This window comes from Scatophagus argus, chromosome 23, assembly GCF_020382885.2.
Source record: "Scatophagus argus isolate fScaArg1 chromosome 23, fScaArg1.pri, whole genome shotgun sequence".
NCBI lineage: Eukaryota > Metazoa > Chordata > Actinopteri > Scatophagidae > Scatophagus > Scatophagus argus.
Window position 1 is genome coordinate 9,833,537 of NC_058515.1, and position 20,761 is coordinate 9,854,297.

At 43.0% G+C, this 20,761-nt stretch overlaps 1 protein-coding gene across 1 annotated transcript; it reads right to left on the minus strand.

Moving 5' to 3' along the window:
* Window positions 1–1,903: 1,903 nt before the first annotated feature.
* On the minus strand, window positions 1,904–18,526 carry ntn5 (netrin 5). Its single transcript, XM_046381487.1, has 7 exons — window positions 18,137–18,526; window positions 11,143–12,629; window positions 9,926–10,114; window positions 8,315–8,464; window positions 5,640–5,690; window positions 4,701–4,781; window positions 1,904–4,468 (listed from the first exon to the last, which is right to left on the minus strand). Exons 2-7 carry the CDS (start codon window positions 12,617–12,619, stop codon window positions 3,924–3,926), a joined length of 2,493 nt encoding a protein of 830 aa, XP_046237443.1. The 5' UTR covers window positions 12,620–12,629; window positions 18,137–18,526; the 3' UTR covers window positions 1,904–3,923.
* Between the last annotated feature and the right edge of the window lie 2,235 nt (window positions 18,527–20,761).

Here is a 20,761-nt window from a genome sequence, read left to right on the forward strand (position 1 = left end):
AAATGAGTTGAAGAATTAGGAATACTGTCGCTTTTATTATTTATTACATAAGAGACTTTTGAGAGATTGAAGTGTCATACACATTTGGGTGTGAAATAAGAGTTTGGAGTGTGTCAGGAAGAGATGGACAAGCTTTGAGAAGAGAGTGACGTGTGTGTGTGTGTGTGAGAGAGAGAGAGAGAGAGAGAGAGAGAGAGAAAGCAACATCCAATATCAGAATCACTGAATTTGCAGACAAATATAGTTGATCAAAAAGCACAGTATTTAAGCACAAATTTGTACTTGACTGCAGTACCTGAGTAAATGTACTTGGATACATTCAACCACTGACATAAAGAGGGGAATATGGAAAAGGTTTAATTGGAACCTCTGCACATCAGGACAACAGATGGTGGCCTGAAAATAACTTTTCACTCCATTACTCTCAGTAATAATTTGTAGGAAAAATTAAAGCGGCAAATGCTGCTGGTGTGCACATGTTTGCAGTACAGTGTGTATAAATGTCTGCATGTGTGTGTCATGGTGTTGCTGGCCGGAGCTGTGCCATGCTTGATTAGTCCTAATCTAGCTGGGAGTCAGGTTGCTGTGTCGGCGGCGTGTCTGTATGGAAGGCATGCAGGCTGTGGATCACAGGGATTGACCCTCTGCCTCTCAGGTTAACAGAAGCCCACAGTTTGTGTGTGTGTGTGTGTGTGTGTGTGTGTGTGTGTGTGTTTCCCAGTGAAACTTGCTGAACTCGGACTTGAGCTCTTGGGTGAGAAAGAACAACTTGCGAGTGTGTGAGGAAGAAGCTCTGAGAGGAGATTGAAGTGAAATTTGAAGTGTGTGTGTGTGTGTGTGTGTGTCCTCCTGTGTCCTGTGTATGTGAGAAAAAGGAAATGAGAGAATAAAAATAAGTGTGTGTGTGTGTGTGTGTTTGCAGGTCTAGTTGAACTTTGACTTTGGCTGCCAGTGCAGGAGAGTCACCTCTCGTAAAGCGTACCCTCAGCGGGTTGTAAACATAATACCTCACACTCACAAGCAGACACACACACAAACACACTCACACACTTTGCCAGAGAAAAAGAAGAAGAAGAAGAAGCTGACCCCATTTTCCACATGCCACCGAAGGATCGACCCTCACTCATCCACGGCGCCTCAAGAAAATGTGTGTTGTCGGTTTAAAGTGAACAAAGCCACAGATAACCCCCCTGCAGCAGAACGAGCCGCAGGCTTAAGTTGTCTGTTAGTGTCTGTGTAAGTGTGTGTGTGTGTGTGTGTGTGTGTGTGTGTGTGTTTGGTGAGTGTTAGGATCAAACCCTCATGTCGACAGAGGCTGCGCTGAGGAGACGACCACTGACAGGTGCTTCCTGCAGCCAATGCAGCAGGTGCTTTGCCTTCACACACACACAGGCACACACGGCGGATGCTTTGCCTTCATGACATGATTGTGCATGTACTAACACACATACATTGTCTGTACACACATGTGTGGATGTGAGCCCTGCATGCTGTGTATGCGAAACCTTAACTGTTACAACTGCTGTGCCGTTGCTGTTGTCATGAGTTCGGCTGATTTTTTTTTTTTTTTTTTTGGTTTTGACACTGCCTGTCCAGGTTTCCTGACATTATGCTTTCCTTACCCACAGCCAGTGCTGAGTCTTGGTAAACACAGCCGTGAGAAATGAACAGTTTAAGTATCACATCCAGCTGTGATGGAGCAACATCAGCATTCATTTGGAATTGGGAATTTCTGTCCAGCTGATGAATATAAGACTAACATTCACTCTCTTTTAGCTCTGTTTTTGTTCTCCTCCAACTCCTGATCTTTATTCTTTATTTCTTAAATCAGCTTTCTGTTTCTGCTGGAAATGACGTTAATAAGAGCAGGCAGAAAGAACCAATGCAAATAAGGTCTATAAAATCTCAGCTAGGGCATCTTAAATTCCACTTTCTTCTTATTTTTCTTTTTTCTTTTTTTTTTTTTTTTTTTAAGCAAAATGAGCTTGTAAACTTGTTTTGTTCAGAATGCAAATTCTGCCCTGTTCTGCTTATTTTTTTCAGATGAAATGTAATGTTTGAGCTCACGTGTCCACTATAATCACATTGCAGCATTTATTGATGATTTTATATGAAAATAAAAAGCCACACAACACTTCTTGCTTGCTATTTGGTCCAGCTGTAACTCATTCATTCAACGGTTGGTGTTGACACATTTCCAAAGTTCTGATACGAAGCTGCGGTAAATTTTAAAAAGTCCCCTGTCCTTCTCCTAAGCATTAAGTGGACTTCACTCTTCAGCGATCACTGTCGGCCAGTGGCATATCTTCATATTTTGGAGGCCCGAAGGAAACAAAATTTTAAAAACTCAATCCTGCTTCAACAGAATCTTTTCGCTTCCTATAAGGACCCCTGTGGGTTATGTGCTCCCACAGAAGCTGCTGGAAGAAGCTTGTGAAGACATTTGGACCTCATGAGTACAAAGTCCACAGAAACTCCCTCGGTGAGCCGTCATCAGTCAGCGAGGCTATTTTTCTCTTTTTATTTTCTATCACAGGCTGCGACACGGCGGCACAGCCAATCGCTGACACAGCCGTGACCAAAACAACATGGCTGCTCAACAAATAGGAGCTCTTCCATCTGTCCGAACTAACCACCACCACCACCACCACCACCTCCACCAGCATTTCCCCTGGGCTATGACGCCATATCTCCCAAATGGAAACAGAAGTCGTGACGATAGGTCAGACCAGTGCTTTTTAGATCCGTATCTGGGCCTCTAACAGTCTATCAGAGGATTCCTATATGGTTAGAAAATTTGGCTGAAGTTAGTTTGGTCTCGATGTCAGCTGTTCAGTGAGGAAGTAGATTGTAGATAGTGTCAATTTCCCCAAATAATGTGTGAATGCAAGGGACACATGTGGGTTTGAGTCAGAGACCTGTGTTATTTTTATTTCAGCTATTGAAACTACACGTGAGCAGAAGCAGAAATTATTAGAAAATAATCTGTGCAGTTGTAGTACACAATACAGATGCACAACTTTAGACTAGAATTGGTAAAGAAGTAAAAGTTCTTCCCTAATGGAAAATGTGTAGAAATTTTGTTAAAATATTAAATTATCAGCTACAGCACAGCTCTTTACATTTACTGTCATTTTAAAGCTCCTTGGATTTAGTAGAATTTTATTAATACATTTAATTTTATTCTGTTCATTTCAAATTTTGCTATAAAAATTAAAAATACAAAGTCAAAGATACTTTATGGATCTTGCCAGTAAAAAAATAAAATAAAATAAAACAAACAAAAAAAAATGTATATAATAACATGGCCACTCTGTTTTTATTTAACAAAAAAAAAAAACATGACATTTCTGGATGAGCTTATTACATTTGTTGTGTAGCAAATGTGAGGTAGAATTTTTGGCCTTTTAATAATGTTGGTAAATTGGCACAATTTGTGTTGTTGTGTGTGTTATTTATTTAGACTGTCAGTTTTCCTTTGTGTGTGTGTGTGTATATATATATATATATATATATATTACAGGTTAATTAATTGAATAAATATGACATAAATACTAAAATAAGATGCAAAAATACTGCAGGGTATTCCAATCAGAGTTTAGTCAGACTTTTAATTTTCAAAAGCTTCTTAGGTAGAAAATATTAAAATTTCACATAAGTGAAACGTTTTCCTGCACAAAATTTAACTTTACCTTCCAAAAAAAGTCTCCTTGTGTTTCTTCACATTTTTAGCACTTAAACATCACACATAAGAGGTGAGTGTGTGTTTCTGTGTGTGGAGTCACGACTGTTTCTCCTGAGGCCTTCAGGAAAAGCTGTAAAAAAGAGCACTTTTCTCTCCTCGTGGTTGTTCTCCAAAGAGGTGGAGGAAAATGTTTTTTATTATTATTATTTTTTTTTTCTCTCCTCGTGGTTTTTGTTTTTCATCCAGGACCTTGAGTAGAGCACACCAAAGCGGGTGTGGTTGACAAAGAGGTCGGCTCTGTGGATTTAACCTCGTCGTCCCCGTGAGAGTGTGTGTGCGGCACCTCTGAGGTTTGAGTGTCTTTCTCAGTTACCAAGTGAGGGGGGATGTACCCAGACTGGGGCTTTGTTCGCTCCCTGTGGTGCTGGTGGTTGTCGTGGGATTTCGACGGGCAGCGGCCCCTCTTGTCCTGCCCCCGGAAGCCCCTTAGTTTGTGGCTCCAGTGTTCCCGCCACTGGAGGGCAAGTGTGGAGCGGTCCGCCACCAGGCGACTCTCCTCGGGGCCCCAACCCCGCTCCCCCTCCTCCGCACCGATCAAGAGGAACGTCCGGCCCACATGGAGGGCCGGGCACCCGCAGCCAAGGTCACGGTCAGGGACCCAGAGGGAACGGGGGCCCCTGCGAACGCGGGAGGTGGACCCCGTACGGAAGACTGTTTGGACTGAGATGGAGAACTGCCACCAGGGACCTGAACGCTCCATCCCTCTCACCTGCACCTTCAGCACTGAGAAAGACAGAGACACCACATCAGTGTTTTTTTTCCCATACTGATATGCTGAAAAGTTATTATTTCAGTATGAATGCAATTTAAATAAATGGTTTAGGTTTGCGATTGAGTCAGTCAGAAATTCAGAGTTTTAATTAGTTTGAATTCAAGATTTTATTCACTTCAGCAAAGTCTTCTAATGAAGACGTTATTTTTCTTTGTTGACAAGGTCATAGATAAAAACACCAACCGTAGTCCTTGAGACAATAAGTCTCCAAGTTCATTCTGACTTTAAGCTGAGAAGGCTGGCAGTATGAAACACACTCCTCCGCTATAACAGACAAAGAGAGGGAGGGAGGGAGGGAAAGCGCATCAGATGAGGGTATCATTTCATAGCGAGCACATCAGCACATGTCTTTACCCCTAATTACAATATGGCTGCTTATATTTGTCATCACAGTATCCTGTGACTAACAGATGACCTCGGCGGCAGCAGGTGGGACATTCCTCCAGCTGCCACTAGGAGGGAGTGGTTAGCTACTGCGTGGAAGGTCAGAGCAGAGACTCTCACAACAGCTTCAGTTCAAAAATATCAAAAATGAATCCTGCACAAGGGGATTGACAAAGAGATCACAAGAGATGAAGACATACACTACACATACACTAAAGCGAATAAGTGCATAGGACTAAAAGTGTTACATGCATATCTAACATTATGGAGTGAGTGCTATGAATAAAATCTTTATCTATATGTCTATCCATAAAGGTATATGTAATTTCTTACTGTGATATCATATATACACTTCTTGAAATTTAGTACATTTAATTGAGAAGGTGTTCATATGTAAGACAGCTATATGAATCCCATGAATCACATATGTTTGAAAAATCAAGTGAATTCACCACATTGATACAAAAATCCTGTTAATCCAGTGTTGTTCTAATGTGTACATTAACCACAATGATTAAATACAACCAGAAATATTTAAAGTGATAGTTGTCTATTGTCTCACAGCACATATTGTCTTATAACTTGTCTACCTAAAACAAAAAAATGTAAAATTAACAAATGAGAAGAGATGGGTTTTAATGTGCTAACAAGTGACCATAACGACTTGCCAAAAGCTCACCATTAAATGTGTTTATTGTTGATAAAATACAAGACATGTCTGCCTGTAAATCTACTGACCTATGCTGTACTGAGGCTGGTATGCTGGAGTCGGTGCGACCGCTTGAATTCCTGCGAACACAAACACAGTTTCAGACGGGTGACAGCGACAGATGCACAGGGAAGCTTCAGCCTACCTAACACAAGCTGTCGGGTTGGTGCAGATTGTGTGTGTTGTGTTTAAACGCCTCTCGTGTCTGCATCCACACACGCACACAGAAGATAAGCAAGTGTCAAAAACGTGTGTGTGTGTGTGCGTGTGTGAGGTCCCTTTTTATGGGCTTGGAACACACTCTCTGTCACCCACTTGAACGCACACAGACACAAACTTTACTTTTGGTAACTTAATAAGGTCAAACCGTCACTTCTTGTATGGTTTCGTGTCAAACATTACACAGAGTCTAATAAAGTCTGCCTCACTGCGTGTCCATGAACTCGTGGATGGGAAACAAACAACCTGCTGATGTTGCACATACATTATCCAGGCCTCTTGTAAAAGTGGCCGCGTGTGACAGTGCTACCATATTTTACCAAGTTCACACTCCGTCCTCCCCGTCCACGTCCTGTCCTCTCTGACACAACTGGGCCAGTGACACCCTACACTCCCACCCAGCTGACTGACTGTCCCCTACTTTTAAAACACAGGAAGGTGTTCCTCTGTATGTGTGGATATGTGCATTAATGTGCATTATCTAAGAGGTCAAAATGAGGCAAACGAGGGAGCAGGGCTGAGTCAAAGTTTTAAACTTTCAGATACTTAGGCCTTTACGATACACGAGTTTCATTACTGATACTACGCTCTTCAGCATCAGGCTTTTCTATATCACTTCCACATATTAAACACAGCAGAAACACAAGCAGTTGTGCACAAAAAAATATATATTTAAATCAAGAAGTGGTAAAATGTGATGTGCGATAAAAACAATACGTAAGCAAGACAACATAAATACAAATCTGACCATCATCTACTACACTCTGGATAATCTTCAAGAAGACTTAACTTTATTTTGATTGTTTATCTTTCCTAGTCCATTTGAACAGTTTTACTTGGTGTCTCGGTCTTGTTGAATTTAATAAAGTAATTTAGAAAGCAATCTAACCTAACCGTAAAGCAAAGAATCGAGACCAGAGACAACACAGAAACCAGAGAGGCTTTGACATGTAATTTCATCCACCTAAATGAAAGCCCACCTACAAGAATAAATACCTTCTATCATACACTTAAGTGTACGATATACATTGATCCAAATTCACCAGACTCCTCCTTTTAAAACTAATTTCTGCACCGCCGTTGTTATGGTAACATATGACAGTGGCCGTGTATGAGCGCGAAAAGGCCTTAAGTTAACATTTCAAACAGCTGTTACTTATTATGTGAAATAATAACGTGTCATCTTGGTAATTAAGTTAATCAGAATGGATGTTTTTCCACGGGTTTCATCAGTTATTAAATTTCGTTTTAGCACGAGCTGTGGCTATCTCTAGCTAGCTTTCCCCTCATAAAGTTCTCTCACATTAACTTCCAGTTTAGCCACATACTTAATTCTGTGAACTTCCACTTCCTCTTTGTTGCTCAAAGTGTGGATAAATAGTTTCAGTGGAAGCCAGCGTTAATTTTAGTGTGTCTGCTGTGTGCCTTTGGGTCTGTCTGATGAGAGGAGGTGTTAGAGGGGCTAAGAGATGCTATACATAGCCTGAGATGGTCTGGCAGTAAAAACAAACAAGGTTTTCTTTCACTCGCTCCTTTCACTGTGAGAGTTATGAGTCCGTGCCCTGTGATGGGGGAGAGTTTTGAGCTGCACAACAGGTGTGAAGCGCGCCGCCGCTGGCTCCCTATGTCACCTGATTGGGGGGCTCGCACAGCGTCCTGCGGCCTGTGTAGTTGTCGGCACTCGTGCGATTAGCCGGGGAAGCGCACGTGGATTAGCGCTCATGACTGAGGTTCAGTGCTGACCAGGCGCGGAGATATGAGCAGCAACAATCCACTTGATCTGACGCTGATCCCAGATCAGCTGGGGATGAGGTTTCCCTGTAGCGGTCAGCTCATGTGAACGCTGCTATGGACACTGTCTCTAGGGATGATGAAAAGGAGACATGCTGGGAGACTGAGCCAAATTAGTTTGAATGGCAGCGGCCCCTTTTATATTGAGCTGCTACCTGATAAAGGCTTAGAGAGCTTGATAGGAGGTTTAATCCATTTAGGTCACGAGCAAATCAAATTGAAGGAGAAAGTACAGAGGTCACTTTGTCATGACTGACAACAGACTATCAAGTCTGTGATTTATTTTAGCATGGCTGCATGCATCGAAAGCAGAGAGAAGTCTCATGATCTATATTAAAACGAGTCCTACAACCTCATCCACAAAACAAGCCGCTGACTTCCATAACATATTCCATATTCCACTACCATATTTTCTGATCTGATGCCTGGATGAGGCACAACAGTTTTCAGATCTGCCCCCTTCATGATAAAGTTTTTTCTTAGTTTTCATCAATCAAATTGCTTGAATAAGACAGAAACTCAAAAATGTTTTTTCACCACTAAAACATCACACTGCTTCTGCCTGCTTTTGCCTCTTTGAGACTGCTATTATTTGTATGTCCATCAGATGTCAACAGCTAGTGGCATTTTTTTCCCCAATAAGCACGCTCTCCATATTAAGGTATTAACTGACAGTTTTCTGTAGTTGACTTACGTATGCAGGGCCGCAGAGGGGACCTGCCCTGTTTGTATCCCGGGGCACAGCGGTTACACCTGAGGCCGGTCACACCTTCTCGACACAGACACTGTCCTGATGTCTGGTTGCACCAGCGACCCACCGCCCCCAAAGGATGGCACTGGCACGCTGAAAAGGAGAATGAGAGAATTAGAGAAAGTGGTTTATCAAAGCTTTTTTTTTTGCTGGAAGACGGCTGCCTTCTGCAAACAACGCTGAGAAGATTTTTAAAGCCAAAACAGTCGACTGACAGATGCTAAAATGCTCTGTAGAGCTGAGAGGAACTGCAGAGGTTCATCATGAGTGACCCCTTTTCACATTAAATATGATATTTTTATACTAGTAATGCATCAAATGAGTCGCTAGTGCACATAGTTGGCTCTTAGTGGCCAGTTGAGAGAGTTTTCACATGCAAATATGTTGTACTTACATGAAAATGAAATGGCACTGATTACAAGCATACTTTTGCTTGTGTAGCCATGGCTTTGTAGAGAAAAATCCACCAAGCTGTGACACCAAGGAAGCAAGTTTGAGATATATTAAGCAAAAACGTGTCCAAGTCTGTGCCTACTCCACCAAGCAGAACAGAATAGACAGAATTAAGAAGCCCATCCATCAGTGACAGCACCTGCGTTTAATCCCGCTTGACAGCATCCATCTGGAGAAGGTGTCCTTGAGCAAAGACACACGACCTCTACTAACGCTGTAAAAGCTATTTTGTAGCCGTCTTGCTGGGTAAACAAGGACAAATCCCTCCACAGAGCTACAGCTGAATGCCACGTGGTGGATGGGATGATTTGGGTTGGTTTACTGACAACACGTTTGCAACACCACAAAATTTGTTTGCTTTCAGCTGGAAGATGGAGACCCATGCTGTGTCTAAATTCATTTCTTTTCCATTATTTTTCCTCCCTTAATGTTGACTGTATAACGATTACTCCCTGGATTTGCCATAGTTTACGTGGCAAAGCCTTTTATTTACCACTACTATTACAGGATAAGACCGGAGAGAAGACAGATAGCAAGAGGAAGCTGCACTTAGGCAGTTCTGTTCACACTCCAGTGATGTTTACACAAATCCTTAAAATGAGTCCAAACAACCTGACTGGAGAAAATGAGTGATTGGCCTCTGAGGGGGTAACTTGGTGGAATACAGCATCGATAAACCAAAGGAGGATATAAATTCGCAGTTTTCTGTAGTTTCACGCATAAAAAGTGCGGCGATAACGAATCATAACTCAAGCCCAAAGAGACCTCTTTAACTTTGGACATATTAGGCCCATGGTCAAGCTTCTGCACGAGCATGCCAGAGTGTCACAGTCACTTAGAACATGTGACCTGTCAGAGGTCAGGGGTCACGGCAGATGCCAGCCGGTAGTAACGATGGAGATACAGGTGGCAGTTCAGTAGTTTGTGGGTGGTTTTTTGTGTGTGTCTCTAAGACGAGTAGCGTACCACTAACACAGAGACATGCATTCAGATAGTCTCTCACGCTATGATGTTTAATCACCTATGGATGTATAAAGATGAGTATACACTCCCCAACCCCCAAAAGTGGTGTCCCAAACACACACACGTGTAGTGACTGACGTTGGCAGGCCTTGCGGTGGTTCAGCGGCTTGCTGTAGTCGCGGGTGTATCCGTTCTGGCAGTACTGGCAGTGGCGACCGGCCGTGTTGTGGCGACACTTCTGACACACGCCTCCGCTGCGCCGGCCCGACTGCTGAAACACCTCCATGCTGAAGCGGCACTTGTTTGAATGACCGTTACATTCACAGGCTGGACAAGAGAGAGAGAGAGAAAACAGTCAGACCCCGTGGTGAAAATGATCATCACAACACCTCACATTTGATGTTCTGGATCAGTTTCATTTAACCCTCAGTGTATCAATATATTTAACATACAAGGACTTCTGGGCAATAAGCTGCCATAAGAAACAACAATTATTTCTTCTTAAAACCTTAAAACATTGTCAACTATGACTACAACTATAACTGATTTAATTTGAAACAATTCAAATTATTACTATTTCAGCAAAGTTGTGAGTGTGCATATTGCATGAAACAAACAAACAAACAAACAAAAAAAATACATGCTTTTCTTTAATTCAAACTGTATTTTTTATCCAAAGATTAATCCACATCAGGAAAAGCTTATTTGATTTTGGTTTTCAGTAATTTCAAGCAAACTTTATTTGTGTTATGTTTATATGGTGTCCATATGGAAACACAGAAGGAATACATATTTTATTAGAAAGCCAAGAGCAGAAAGATGACAGGAGGGATTTGACATTGTTAGGCTTGTACCTGTTCAGCAACAACAAGTTTAATTAGTTCAGCTCAGTTTAATTGTCATGAGGAATAGAACTGAGCCTGTGAAAACAGGTGTGTCATTTCTTTCTTAAAGTCTGAGAAAATAACGCAGATGATGTCAACTCGCCTTGGACTTTGAGACGACACATTTATTACAGAAAGTCTGTGCTGCAAAATGTGTAGACAGATATGGGTGTTTACCACTTTGGGAGGGGGAAATGAAAGACCCAGCTGCATTATGAGAACTATTCGAGTCCTCTCAAATTTCACTTGGAACTGGACCATAAATTTGTATTTTTTTCAAGAAGATTGTAAATAAATACAACAAGTCGCCTGACGACATTTATACTTCACGTTTGTTTTTGTGGTATCACTTGTGAGCATGTCTTTATCTGTCATCTAAACGTACATGAAAGCTAGAAAAGGAATGTTTAGGGAACAACATAAGACAATTTCATAAAATATTTTCATTCAGCACGAGGATGCAGGACTCACCAACACAGGGGTGTGGGTTGGTGGGTGTAGCTCGATGCCACGGTCTGTCACAGTAGAAGTCCTCACACACATCACAGTCTGGCCCTGCTGTGTGATGCTCACACACACACACCGCCCGGCCTGTGTCGTCACGGCGACATTTGGAAGCATGTCCGTTACATTTACACCTGCCGCCAACTTGCAGGTCCGAGAGGGCCAGAGGAGCATGAACAGCAGAAATAAAAGCAGCAGGAGGTCTCACCTGCAGGTCCATGGAGCTTTGTTTGGTGTTGAGGTTATTGTTTCTCCTCTTCCTCAGTTCCCGCCCCTTGCTACTCCTGTTTCGCCCTACAACCGTCCAATTACAACCTCCGCTGGGGCAAGGAAGCCAATGATTGTTTTCCTGCTTATGGCCCCGCCCTCTGCCTTTCCCACCTTTCTTTGAGGGGGCGAGTGAGTCTGTGCTAATGCGATCACCCCCTTCCTTGCTGGTCACGTTGTGCTCATCTTCATCTTGATCTGACCCTTTATGATGGCCCTTCCTTCCATGTTTGTCCACTTTCTCCCCTTTGTTCCTCCCCCTCATCTCTGAGTTTTTTGTCTCCCTATCAAAAAATGCCAGTGTATTATCTGTGTTTAACTTGTTCACTTGATCTCCAGTGTGCCCCCTGTAGCCCACCTCTCTCCACCTCAGAAGCCCAGTCCCTCTGTCATCTTCTGCACCATCACGCAGTCGTGCATCTTCCTTCCTGTCCAAGTTGCCCACTTTGTCATTTTTGGACACCTGATGGAAGACCACGCGGATGTCTGTGGCTGTCACCCAGTCCTGGAGGGTGTGACTGTAGTCAAAATCAGGAGAAGATGGTCTTCCGTCCAATGTGGAGAAGGCCAGCACCATGCCACCCCTCTGCTTTTGCAAGGGGCGAGGGTCCGAGCAGAGCGGTTCTGTCTCTTGGTGCCTTGTTTGGGCTACTGTCAGGGACGGCAGCCCAAAGGTCCCAAGGCAGTCATTAGAGTAGTGCTGCATCGGCCTCCAGGTGCGTCCGTAGTCCATCGACTTGAGGATGGAGATGGCGATGGGGTCTGATGGCTCCCCCTGGTGGCAGAACTGTAAACTTATATATGTAATCTCAAAGCGGCGGCCTAGAGGTAGCGTGATGACCCATTCCCCAGCGTCAGAACCTCTGTGAGCCATCCAGCAAGTGAGGTTATGGGGATTGTGGAGGTCTGTCAAGGTGGTGATGTTGCCGTCATAGTCAGGCACCTGTAGCGAGTGGCTAACATTGACTGGTATACTGTAGGCAGCGTTGATAAACTCGGACAGGCAGTGTCGTGGACGGCCATCTAGGTGATAGCAGGGGTCATGAGGCGAAGTCCAGCTCAATGGAGTGTGGGAAAAGGAGGAGGAGACAAGGGTTGCAGGAAGGAGAAGGAGGAGTGGAAGGAAAACAGGGAAGAGAGAGGTGGAGGGGGGAGGGGAGAAGGGTAGGAACATCATGTCATCCAGCCTGTGGAAAGAAAAAAAAAAAGATGATGTTTAAGAGAAAGCCATGGGAGTTAGGTCATAAAACCAAAAAAAACAAACTGATTGATTTATATGATCTGAATTTGAAGCCAAAGAAGGAAATCTAAGATAGACCACCTGCGCCTTTATTGAAAACACATGATACCAGCTAGCTGCATCATTTAAACTGCACCTTATTTGCTTTCAGTAGATGCCAGTAAAACTCTCATCCCATAAAAATGTAATCTCCCATCTTCACAGTAGTGTCAGCCACTGGTTTGAACCTGTGACCTTGACAGCCCTTAAGAGCATATTCATCTCCAAGCTCCCTTCAAGCCCAAAAAGAGTGGATGAACACGGGTGAAGAAGGGCGCGCACCCAGCGGGTCTGTCTGAAATGACAAAAAACATGCCCGACAGCTGGGGCTAAACCCCGAGCTGGACCACATCCATCACGTTTATGGTTCTCCTTTTCAAATCACTTTACCGTCGGTCAGTGCTGCAGCCGAGCGACGTGTCTGAGCATGAACAGTGTGAAGTGTTATTGAGCAGAGAAGGAGGCATGAGAAAAAAAAGACAAAGAAATGAGGGGAGGGAAAGAGAGGGGATGGAGATTAGTCTTGAGGATGGTAGGGACTGATTTATAGATCAAAATGTGTGTTCGGCTTGAGCCCCTACATGGATACTTCCGTGGTAAAGACAAACACGGACTTGTGTACGTCTGCAGCGCGAACAAATCCCTTCCCGTCTGTTACAACTGGTGATGGGAGTAATTTATTCCTCTGTCAAGATTTGATACCCAAGAGCGTTAATTTTGGCATGAAACGAACAATGCGCATACTTTCTTTCTCTGGAATCGGTGATTTATGGTTTGTACCGCTCACATGAAGCCCAGAAGCACATGCTCAGCAAACACTTCCCTTGCTTGTTTCTTGCTAAGAAGACTCGATGCTTTTCACTTTTGGGTCGTTCTTGTTTCCATCATTCTTAAGAGGACTGTCGTTCTCTCACCAATAACTGACTGCCTTCCTTCAACGTTTTCAAACAACTTTCCCTCTGCTCCTCCGTCTGTCTCCCTGCTCATCTATCACCTGCCCCCTTCATTCTGTTCTGGGAATATTCTTAACTGCTGCGAGATTGATGACGTCCTAACAAGCGTTTGACACTGACAGCAAAGTCAGCAGGGCTGCATAAACCAAACCCATAGGAGAGGACGGGGCCGAGAGCCTCTCCGGCCTCGTCATCCCGCTCAATTAGCCAACGACCGAAATATGAGGCTTCCCTCAGGGACCACACAGCTCCGAGCGGCCTGTGAGGAGCCCATGGCACTCCCTCGGCTGCCTCGGGTCAAACTGCCCTGCTCCTCCAAAAGTCATTCGAGAAAGTGGAGCAACCAAACTTGGGTTGGGGACAAAAACCAAGATCAGGCGTATCGGGCGACCCTGTTTTGTGGCGTTGCTACAGGAAACGCTACAAGCAAAGGCTGTAGTGATGAGCGGTCTGACCGTGACCCCGATGCCACCGAGCCACATTCCTGGGGTCCAGGATGCCTCGGTTGGTCATTCCTGACGTGTCGAGACATGCCCCATGGGAACCTGAACGCTCTGATAAAAAGCAGGACTTACAGTTGATTGGGTGATTAATTAGCTCTCTTGTTTCATATGGTGTCAGTGTCCTGGCTGTATAAGAAGGGAAGACAGTGCTAAAAGGATTATGAGCAGGGTAAAGGTTATAGGAGGATTCAGGGAAGTGCTGGAAGAATTCATTCTGGATGAGGAATGACGAGTGAGCGTAGGCGGGTGGGGGTTCAGGGTTGGGACGAGTGAAACCCACGAGGCTGGAAGAGAAAGAGGGCGGTTGTTTAACATTCCCATGACATGCACTTGCTCTTGTCTTTGTCACATTACATGACTAATTAAACATCGGCCCATTACAAGCACTTTGATAAATGAATGGTCATCTGAGAGAGAGGCCCCTGAGGTTTTTAACGCGCCCCTCTAGGCCAAATCCATACTCTCTCTTCTTCCGAAACCAGATCATCTGTCTGGCAGCGCCACCGTAACCCACCGGATATGATTTCAACGGTTTTTCTCTGCTGCTTTCCATAAATTCACACAGCCGGGGTGTCGGAAGAACACGCTGAAGATGAGCAGGAGTCTTTCTAAAGTGCCGTCGGATGAGAACAAAATGCAAAAACTGCACATTCGAGTATTTTACGCCAGTTCTTTTGTTATTGCATATTGACTGCAAATAGCCATCACCTCCTTTTCTGCCTCCCCAACAAACCTCAAGCTGAGGTTTAAATGACAAAAAATAACCCTTACAAACACAAATATGCCTCAATTTTGGAGACATTAAGTTTCAGAGAATATGTTTTGAAATAACTTGGCAGCAATCTCTGCCTTTCAAAAAGCTTATACAGCCAAATAGTGGTAAGATGAGATCAACATCTCCGGCGGGTGATCTTTAGAAGCAGCTATGCTTGGCTGGCAAGGGGCTGGAAAAATACTTGCTGACAACCTGGGGGCATGTTTACAGCATAGCCGAACAGAGGAGAGCGAGGAGCCCGGCGCTCATGCTCATGCTCTGCAGTCCCTATTTATTTTCCTAATGTAATTCTTCTGCTATTCTTCATCATGCTGAAATGTGTCTTGAGGAACTTGAGGAAGCCAAAATATTAATGTCAGGAAGAGGCAGAGACAGAGACAAATACTCTTGCTTTATGGTTTGGCAAGGCTAAAGTGATGTGAAATTTATTTAAATATTTCTATTTCTACATTTTAGTTCCCGTTGTCTTTTTAGGTGGCTTTTGCCAGGCAGAGAATCTAATAAGAAAGAAATAAGAAAGTGAGAGTAAAATATGATCACCAAAGAGTGGCAGTATGAAAAGTTATCATGTTTTGACCTGTAAATGCTCATGTTTAGAACTTTTATCATGCCAGAGAAAACGCATTTATCGTGATTTAGCAGGACATGAGGACTTTAAGTTCAGAGAGTAAAGAACAGAGCCATCTGTTGCGTGTGGTACTCCTTCTCGCTACCTGTTAACTCTCTTTGGCCTGTTCGCACTTTAGAGCTGTCTGGGTCTGGAACTGTTCTGGTGAGCAGATGAGCTGGATTTGGCCTGTCTCACACGTTTTAACATTCCCCGTCATGGGCAGCGGCCCCGGACAGCAACACCAAGGCGGATATCTTGAATTGAAATTGCTTTGCTACTTGGTGATGAGCTTAAAAAAAGACTAAATTGTGGTGAATAAACAGTGACGTTTAAAGGGAAAGGGAGATTTACAACAGGCTAATGGTCGCTGGGAAGATTTCCAGCTCTGTACGTGGAGCCTTTAAATAAATATGATCAATTATATAAGCTTTCTCTTACAGCCTGCGTGTTTGAAGCGGAACCAAAGCACCTGTTGGTGCATGTTACCACACTGACACCTTTGTTAATTTGCAATTGTCCTCAGCCGGTCAGAAATACAACACTTGGCTGCGGGGCGAGAAGAGAAAGGCTGTGCATGCAGTCTGTATTCTCAAACTGCATTCCTGCCTGCACAGTCGAAGCCCATGTGTGTGTTATTCCACACGGAGCAGATTCCAGGAGTTCTGTTTTAGGTGTAATAATCTAATTTTAGTGGGGCAGCCCGGGGAGGTTGAAAGCAACAGACAGCACAAAATGGATTATCGCTGCTTGTATCTTTAGCTAAAGGCCCCCGTCCTTCACGTTTGCACCTCCAACAAACTGCCAATCCGGTGCATGTGCGGGGAGGCCCCCGGGGGCCACCTGTACCTCTGCAGACACATGGAGGGTGTCTCTACCTCTGCTTTGACCCGTGAGCTCTGCTTATTTCATTTTTGAATAAAAAACACATGTAACCCACTTGATATTTGAAAGCGAGTTTCCTGTCAGCCCCCCCACCCCCACCCCTTTACAGCCTCATACATGTTGGCAAGACGCTCTCCAGCAGCTCCAGCTTCACATGTTGACATTAAAAAAACAGATGGTAATGAAATCATTGTGATTCCGTGTTGCAGTCACGCCAAAGACAACCTCGGACATGATGGAAATAAAAGAAAGGTCTCTGGTTGTAATTGCGTGTCAATTAAACCCACACAGTGTAATGCAGGTGGTTAATAAAGAGGAGCAGGCGGGAAAGCAGAAACATAAAAATCCCCCAGCACGAAAACAAATAAAAAGCACCCATGAGTTTTGTTGACCCCTTGATTATTACAACTGGTTATCAGATTATTAAAAAAACAAAAATAAAATATGCAACAGCTTGTTTTAATCGAGCTCACTAAAGGCCCGTCTGTAAAACTGCGTGCACTCTGCATGCACACTCTTGTATTATTAAAACGACTAAATGAATAATAGGAATCTGCCTTATATGTCTATTAAAGCAAATACGATATATTTTCTCATGATACAAGTGGCTCAGAGGGATTTTAGGGAAACTAATCAACCACAGACGGACCTTAAAAGGAAAACAGCCCGCAGTCACACGCAGGTTGCGGACGCTGCGTTCAGTGGACCTGAGAATAATGATTCACTTGTCTCGGTTCATTAAACTCAAATGTTTATCATATTTAGTTTGATTACTTTGGCAAGAACAAACAGCAAAGCCTGGAGACTAATTACCTCCACTGCGCAGGGCTAATTGCAACTTGTTAGGCACAAATTGACTGAAGTCAATTAACTTTATCTCGCAGAGAGGAACAATAATATTTACAGTGTCAGACTATCGCAGTTTGATCAAACAACTTGATTCAGATAGAAAAAATCTTGATAATTAGTCATGTGTGTGTTTGGCATTACGCGCGGATTTTTCCCATTTAGGTCCAACAAATTAAAAATTGTGTTGTTATTATTCTTTTAGTTAATCCGCAACAGAAAGACAAAAAAATTAACATATATGCTATGATTACATTTTTTGTTTTTTTTTCTTATAATTTTATCACAGAAAAGGTGGGATTGTCCCACAACCACTTACTAAAGTTAAGGCGTTACAGGGAAATTCAGTCCAAGGAGGTTTATGCATTAAAATCAATACAATACAATCGTACAATAAACGTAAATAACCAAATGTTTAGAAAATGATATTTTAAAAAAATGCATAATAAAAAATAAAAATTCAGCCTAGAGGAGTGAATTAGACTTGGGGTTTTTTTCTATTTTTAAAGACAAATTGAACACCGATGACTCAAAAAAAAAAAAAAAAAAATCAGCTTACTTCTGCTAAATTACGATCAAAAAAACACAACGTGATGAATGCAGTCTGATCATTCAAACACATTTTCGCGATTCCCTCCCCCTGTCCTATCTGTCTTATCTGTCCTATCTGTCCTATCTGTCTTATCTGTCTTATCTGTCTTATCTTCGCCGTCAATTGCGGTGACCAAAAAAAAAAAACAATGCAAGATCCAACTCACTTTACGCGCTGTTTCACAGCAGAGTGAAAACCTCACAAAATCTTCCAAGATCACACGACAAATAAATAAATAAAGCACCGGAGCTCACCATGTGCGTCCCGCTGATCTCCTTCTCTTTGCTTCTGCTGCTCCTGCGGTTCCTCCTCAGCATTAAGAGACGCGCAGCAAGTGTCCGCACATCCAGCCCGAGTCTGCAGCCTGCAGAGGAGCACAGCAGAAGACAAACCTACCGAGAGGGGGCAACACACCGGGTGCTGGAGGGGTGGGGGGTAAATTAACCGGATCAGCTGGGAGGTGCGTCTCCATATAGCAACTGAAGTGAGCCAAGTGCGCCCCGCACCTCGAGTCCAGTCACATCCCGCCTGACGCACAGCGCAGCCAGGCTGACTCACATGGCAACTCAGTGGACTTTTACAGTTCAATTCTTTGCTGATTTCAAGCATACAAAAATGCTTTGCTTAGCGTTTCATTTTGACAGTCTCCTCGCTGCATGTCTGCTGCATTTATGGAGCTGATCTTAAACGATTGGCAAATACTGTAATATGTCTTTTCACCAAATCTCTGTGACAAACTTATGACTCCCAAAGTCTGGTGCGTCAATCAGATATCCTCTATATAGATTTTCTTTTTTATTGTGAAACTCAGATGTCATCTATAAGGTTGTAAAAAGTCTTTATGCTTTATATTTCCATTCTGGTTGATTACGCTTTTTACTCCACTGCAATTTTACAGGTTACTTTGTATGTTATGAAATTAGTATTTTACTTTAATGCTTTATTTTGTTGCTAATACTTCTGTATCCAACACGATAAAATGACCCAAACCTCAGCAAACTACATTATTAATGTTAATAATACGAACAACAACAGCCATAACAATAATTATGTACCACCCAGAAAGGGATCGTTTTGCATAATTACTACTTTTGGTAATTTTAATAATACTATTGTATTGCAAGAGTATTTTACAAGGTATTTCTGATTTTATTTAAAGCATCTAAAAATGTCAAAAGTGTTTCTCTGCAACAAAAAAGTCTGTCTGTTTAATTTATTAAAAGTCTGAAGAAAGAAAAAAAATAATGCTTAAATCCCGATTGGTGCATTGACGTAGATGACGTCACCTTGTTCCCACAGAGCCCCGCCCACTTAAAATCAGCCAGAGGAGCCCAGACAGAAACACAAATATAAAAATCTCTCAATCTAAATCACCAAAACTGTTCTGAGCTCGGCAGAAAATCTCATTTCCCCCGCAGGATCCCATTTGCTCATAATAACAAGCTAAGTGAAGAAATAAGTTTGCAAGGCCTTTAAGTGAGGGATCTGAACACGTTACAGTCTTTTGTTGGTAAGCTACTGTCACTTATCTGGAAATAGACAATTGGACTGTACGTGTTGCAACAGGCTCTGGAGAAAACACTAAATCAGATGCACCAATGTGAGCACACTGGAGGCAGGAGAAGAACAGGTTGAACTGCTTTAGAGGCAAGTGGCAGCTTTTGAGGTTGAAGTTTTTTTCACCTCTTTTGATAGAATTAAACATTTTGTGCCTTTTTTTTATTTTTTACACTGTGCAAATCCTCCACCTTAAGGTTTATTACCACTGGCGGGCAATTTGAGGACACAGAGGAGAGCCAGTTGCTAAAGTCTTATCTCGTATCATCCAGGCAAAGATCCCACTCTCCAGTTTGCTCCAATTATCCCCCAGCGGAATAGGAAAAATGGTTGAAGTTAATTGGCTGGAGTGGATCGTTCTCAGATGTGAACCAAAGCTGATGCAGATGGAAATATAAGAAAGAGGACTGAGGAGGAGGAGGAGGGAGGAGGAGGGTGGAGGGAGGAGGAGGAGGGTGGAGGGTTGGGAAGATGCTTGATTGGAGAGGAGGAAACTTTCCCAGAGAAAACCATAAAACTGATTGATGACTTCCCTCGAGGAATGTTTCCCCAGGTGTGCTTTGTGTGTGTGTGTGTTTGAGTGTGTGCATGTGTGTGTGTCTAGTAGTTACAAGAAATGCTATCCTTGGACGCGGGACAAGTGCAATAAAGAAAATTGAGGGGTGAAACAGCACGTTTATGCGTCGATATTGCACTTTGGCAACGTAAACACAAAGACGCAAGAGAATTCACTGGGCTGAGTTGGAACTAAATTAGTGCCATTTAATGAATTATGTAAACAACAAAAATACTACGTGATAACAGAAATCATCCCTTAAAATGATATGAGAAAATGTTAAAGTGCTCAAAGAAAAACTCCACTCAGGTGGGACTTGGCTGCTGCTGCTGCCAAAGTTTGCGCCCTGCAGCTAAGAGTGTGCTGAGAAAATCAAATCATAATAAACAAAATGCCTCGCAGGAGTAATAACAAAAGTGAGCATTAAGCCACCGTGACAGAATAAGAGCAGATTTCACAATAAATGGGCGTCTATTTGATGGATTAGCTGTGCTTTGATGTTTAAAGTGCTGCAGTACGTGCTTTGGTGTAACGATCACATGTGAACAGGAAGATGTAACACGTATTGAAATTAGACTCATTTTCATCTGCAGTGTGCATTTGTTTCTCAATTACTGGAGCAACAAAACACCATAAAACCTTCCTTTGGCACCACAGATGATGACGTGTGTGATCCTCTGATGAATTCAAATATGGCTGTAACATATTTACAAGCATAATTAATTGTGTGAGGGGGAAGATTTATTGAAAAGGCTTTAAGTAATCC

What these genes read in the sequence shown, in the direction of transcription:
- ntn5 (XM_046381487.1), bottom strand. Translation starts at nt 12,619, where the DNA reads ATGATGTTCCTACCCTTCTCCCCTCCCCCCTCCACCTCTCTCTTCCCT. An exon ending in CAACCCACACCCCTGTGTTG is followed by an intron (nt 10,115 to 11,142) that starts GTGAGTCCTGCA and finishes TCTCTTGTCCAG; the next exon opens with CCTGTGAATGTAACGGTCAT. An exon ending in CCCTCTGCGGCCCTGCATAC is followed by an intron (nt 5,691 to 8,314) that starts GTAAGTCAACTA and finishes TTGTGTTCGCAG; the next exon opens with GAATTCAAGCGGTCGCACCG.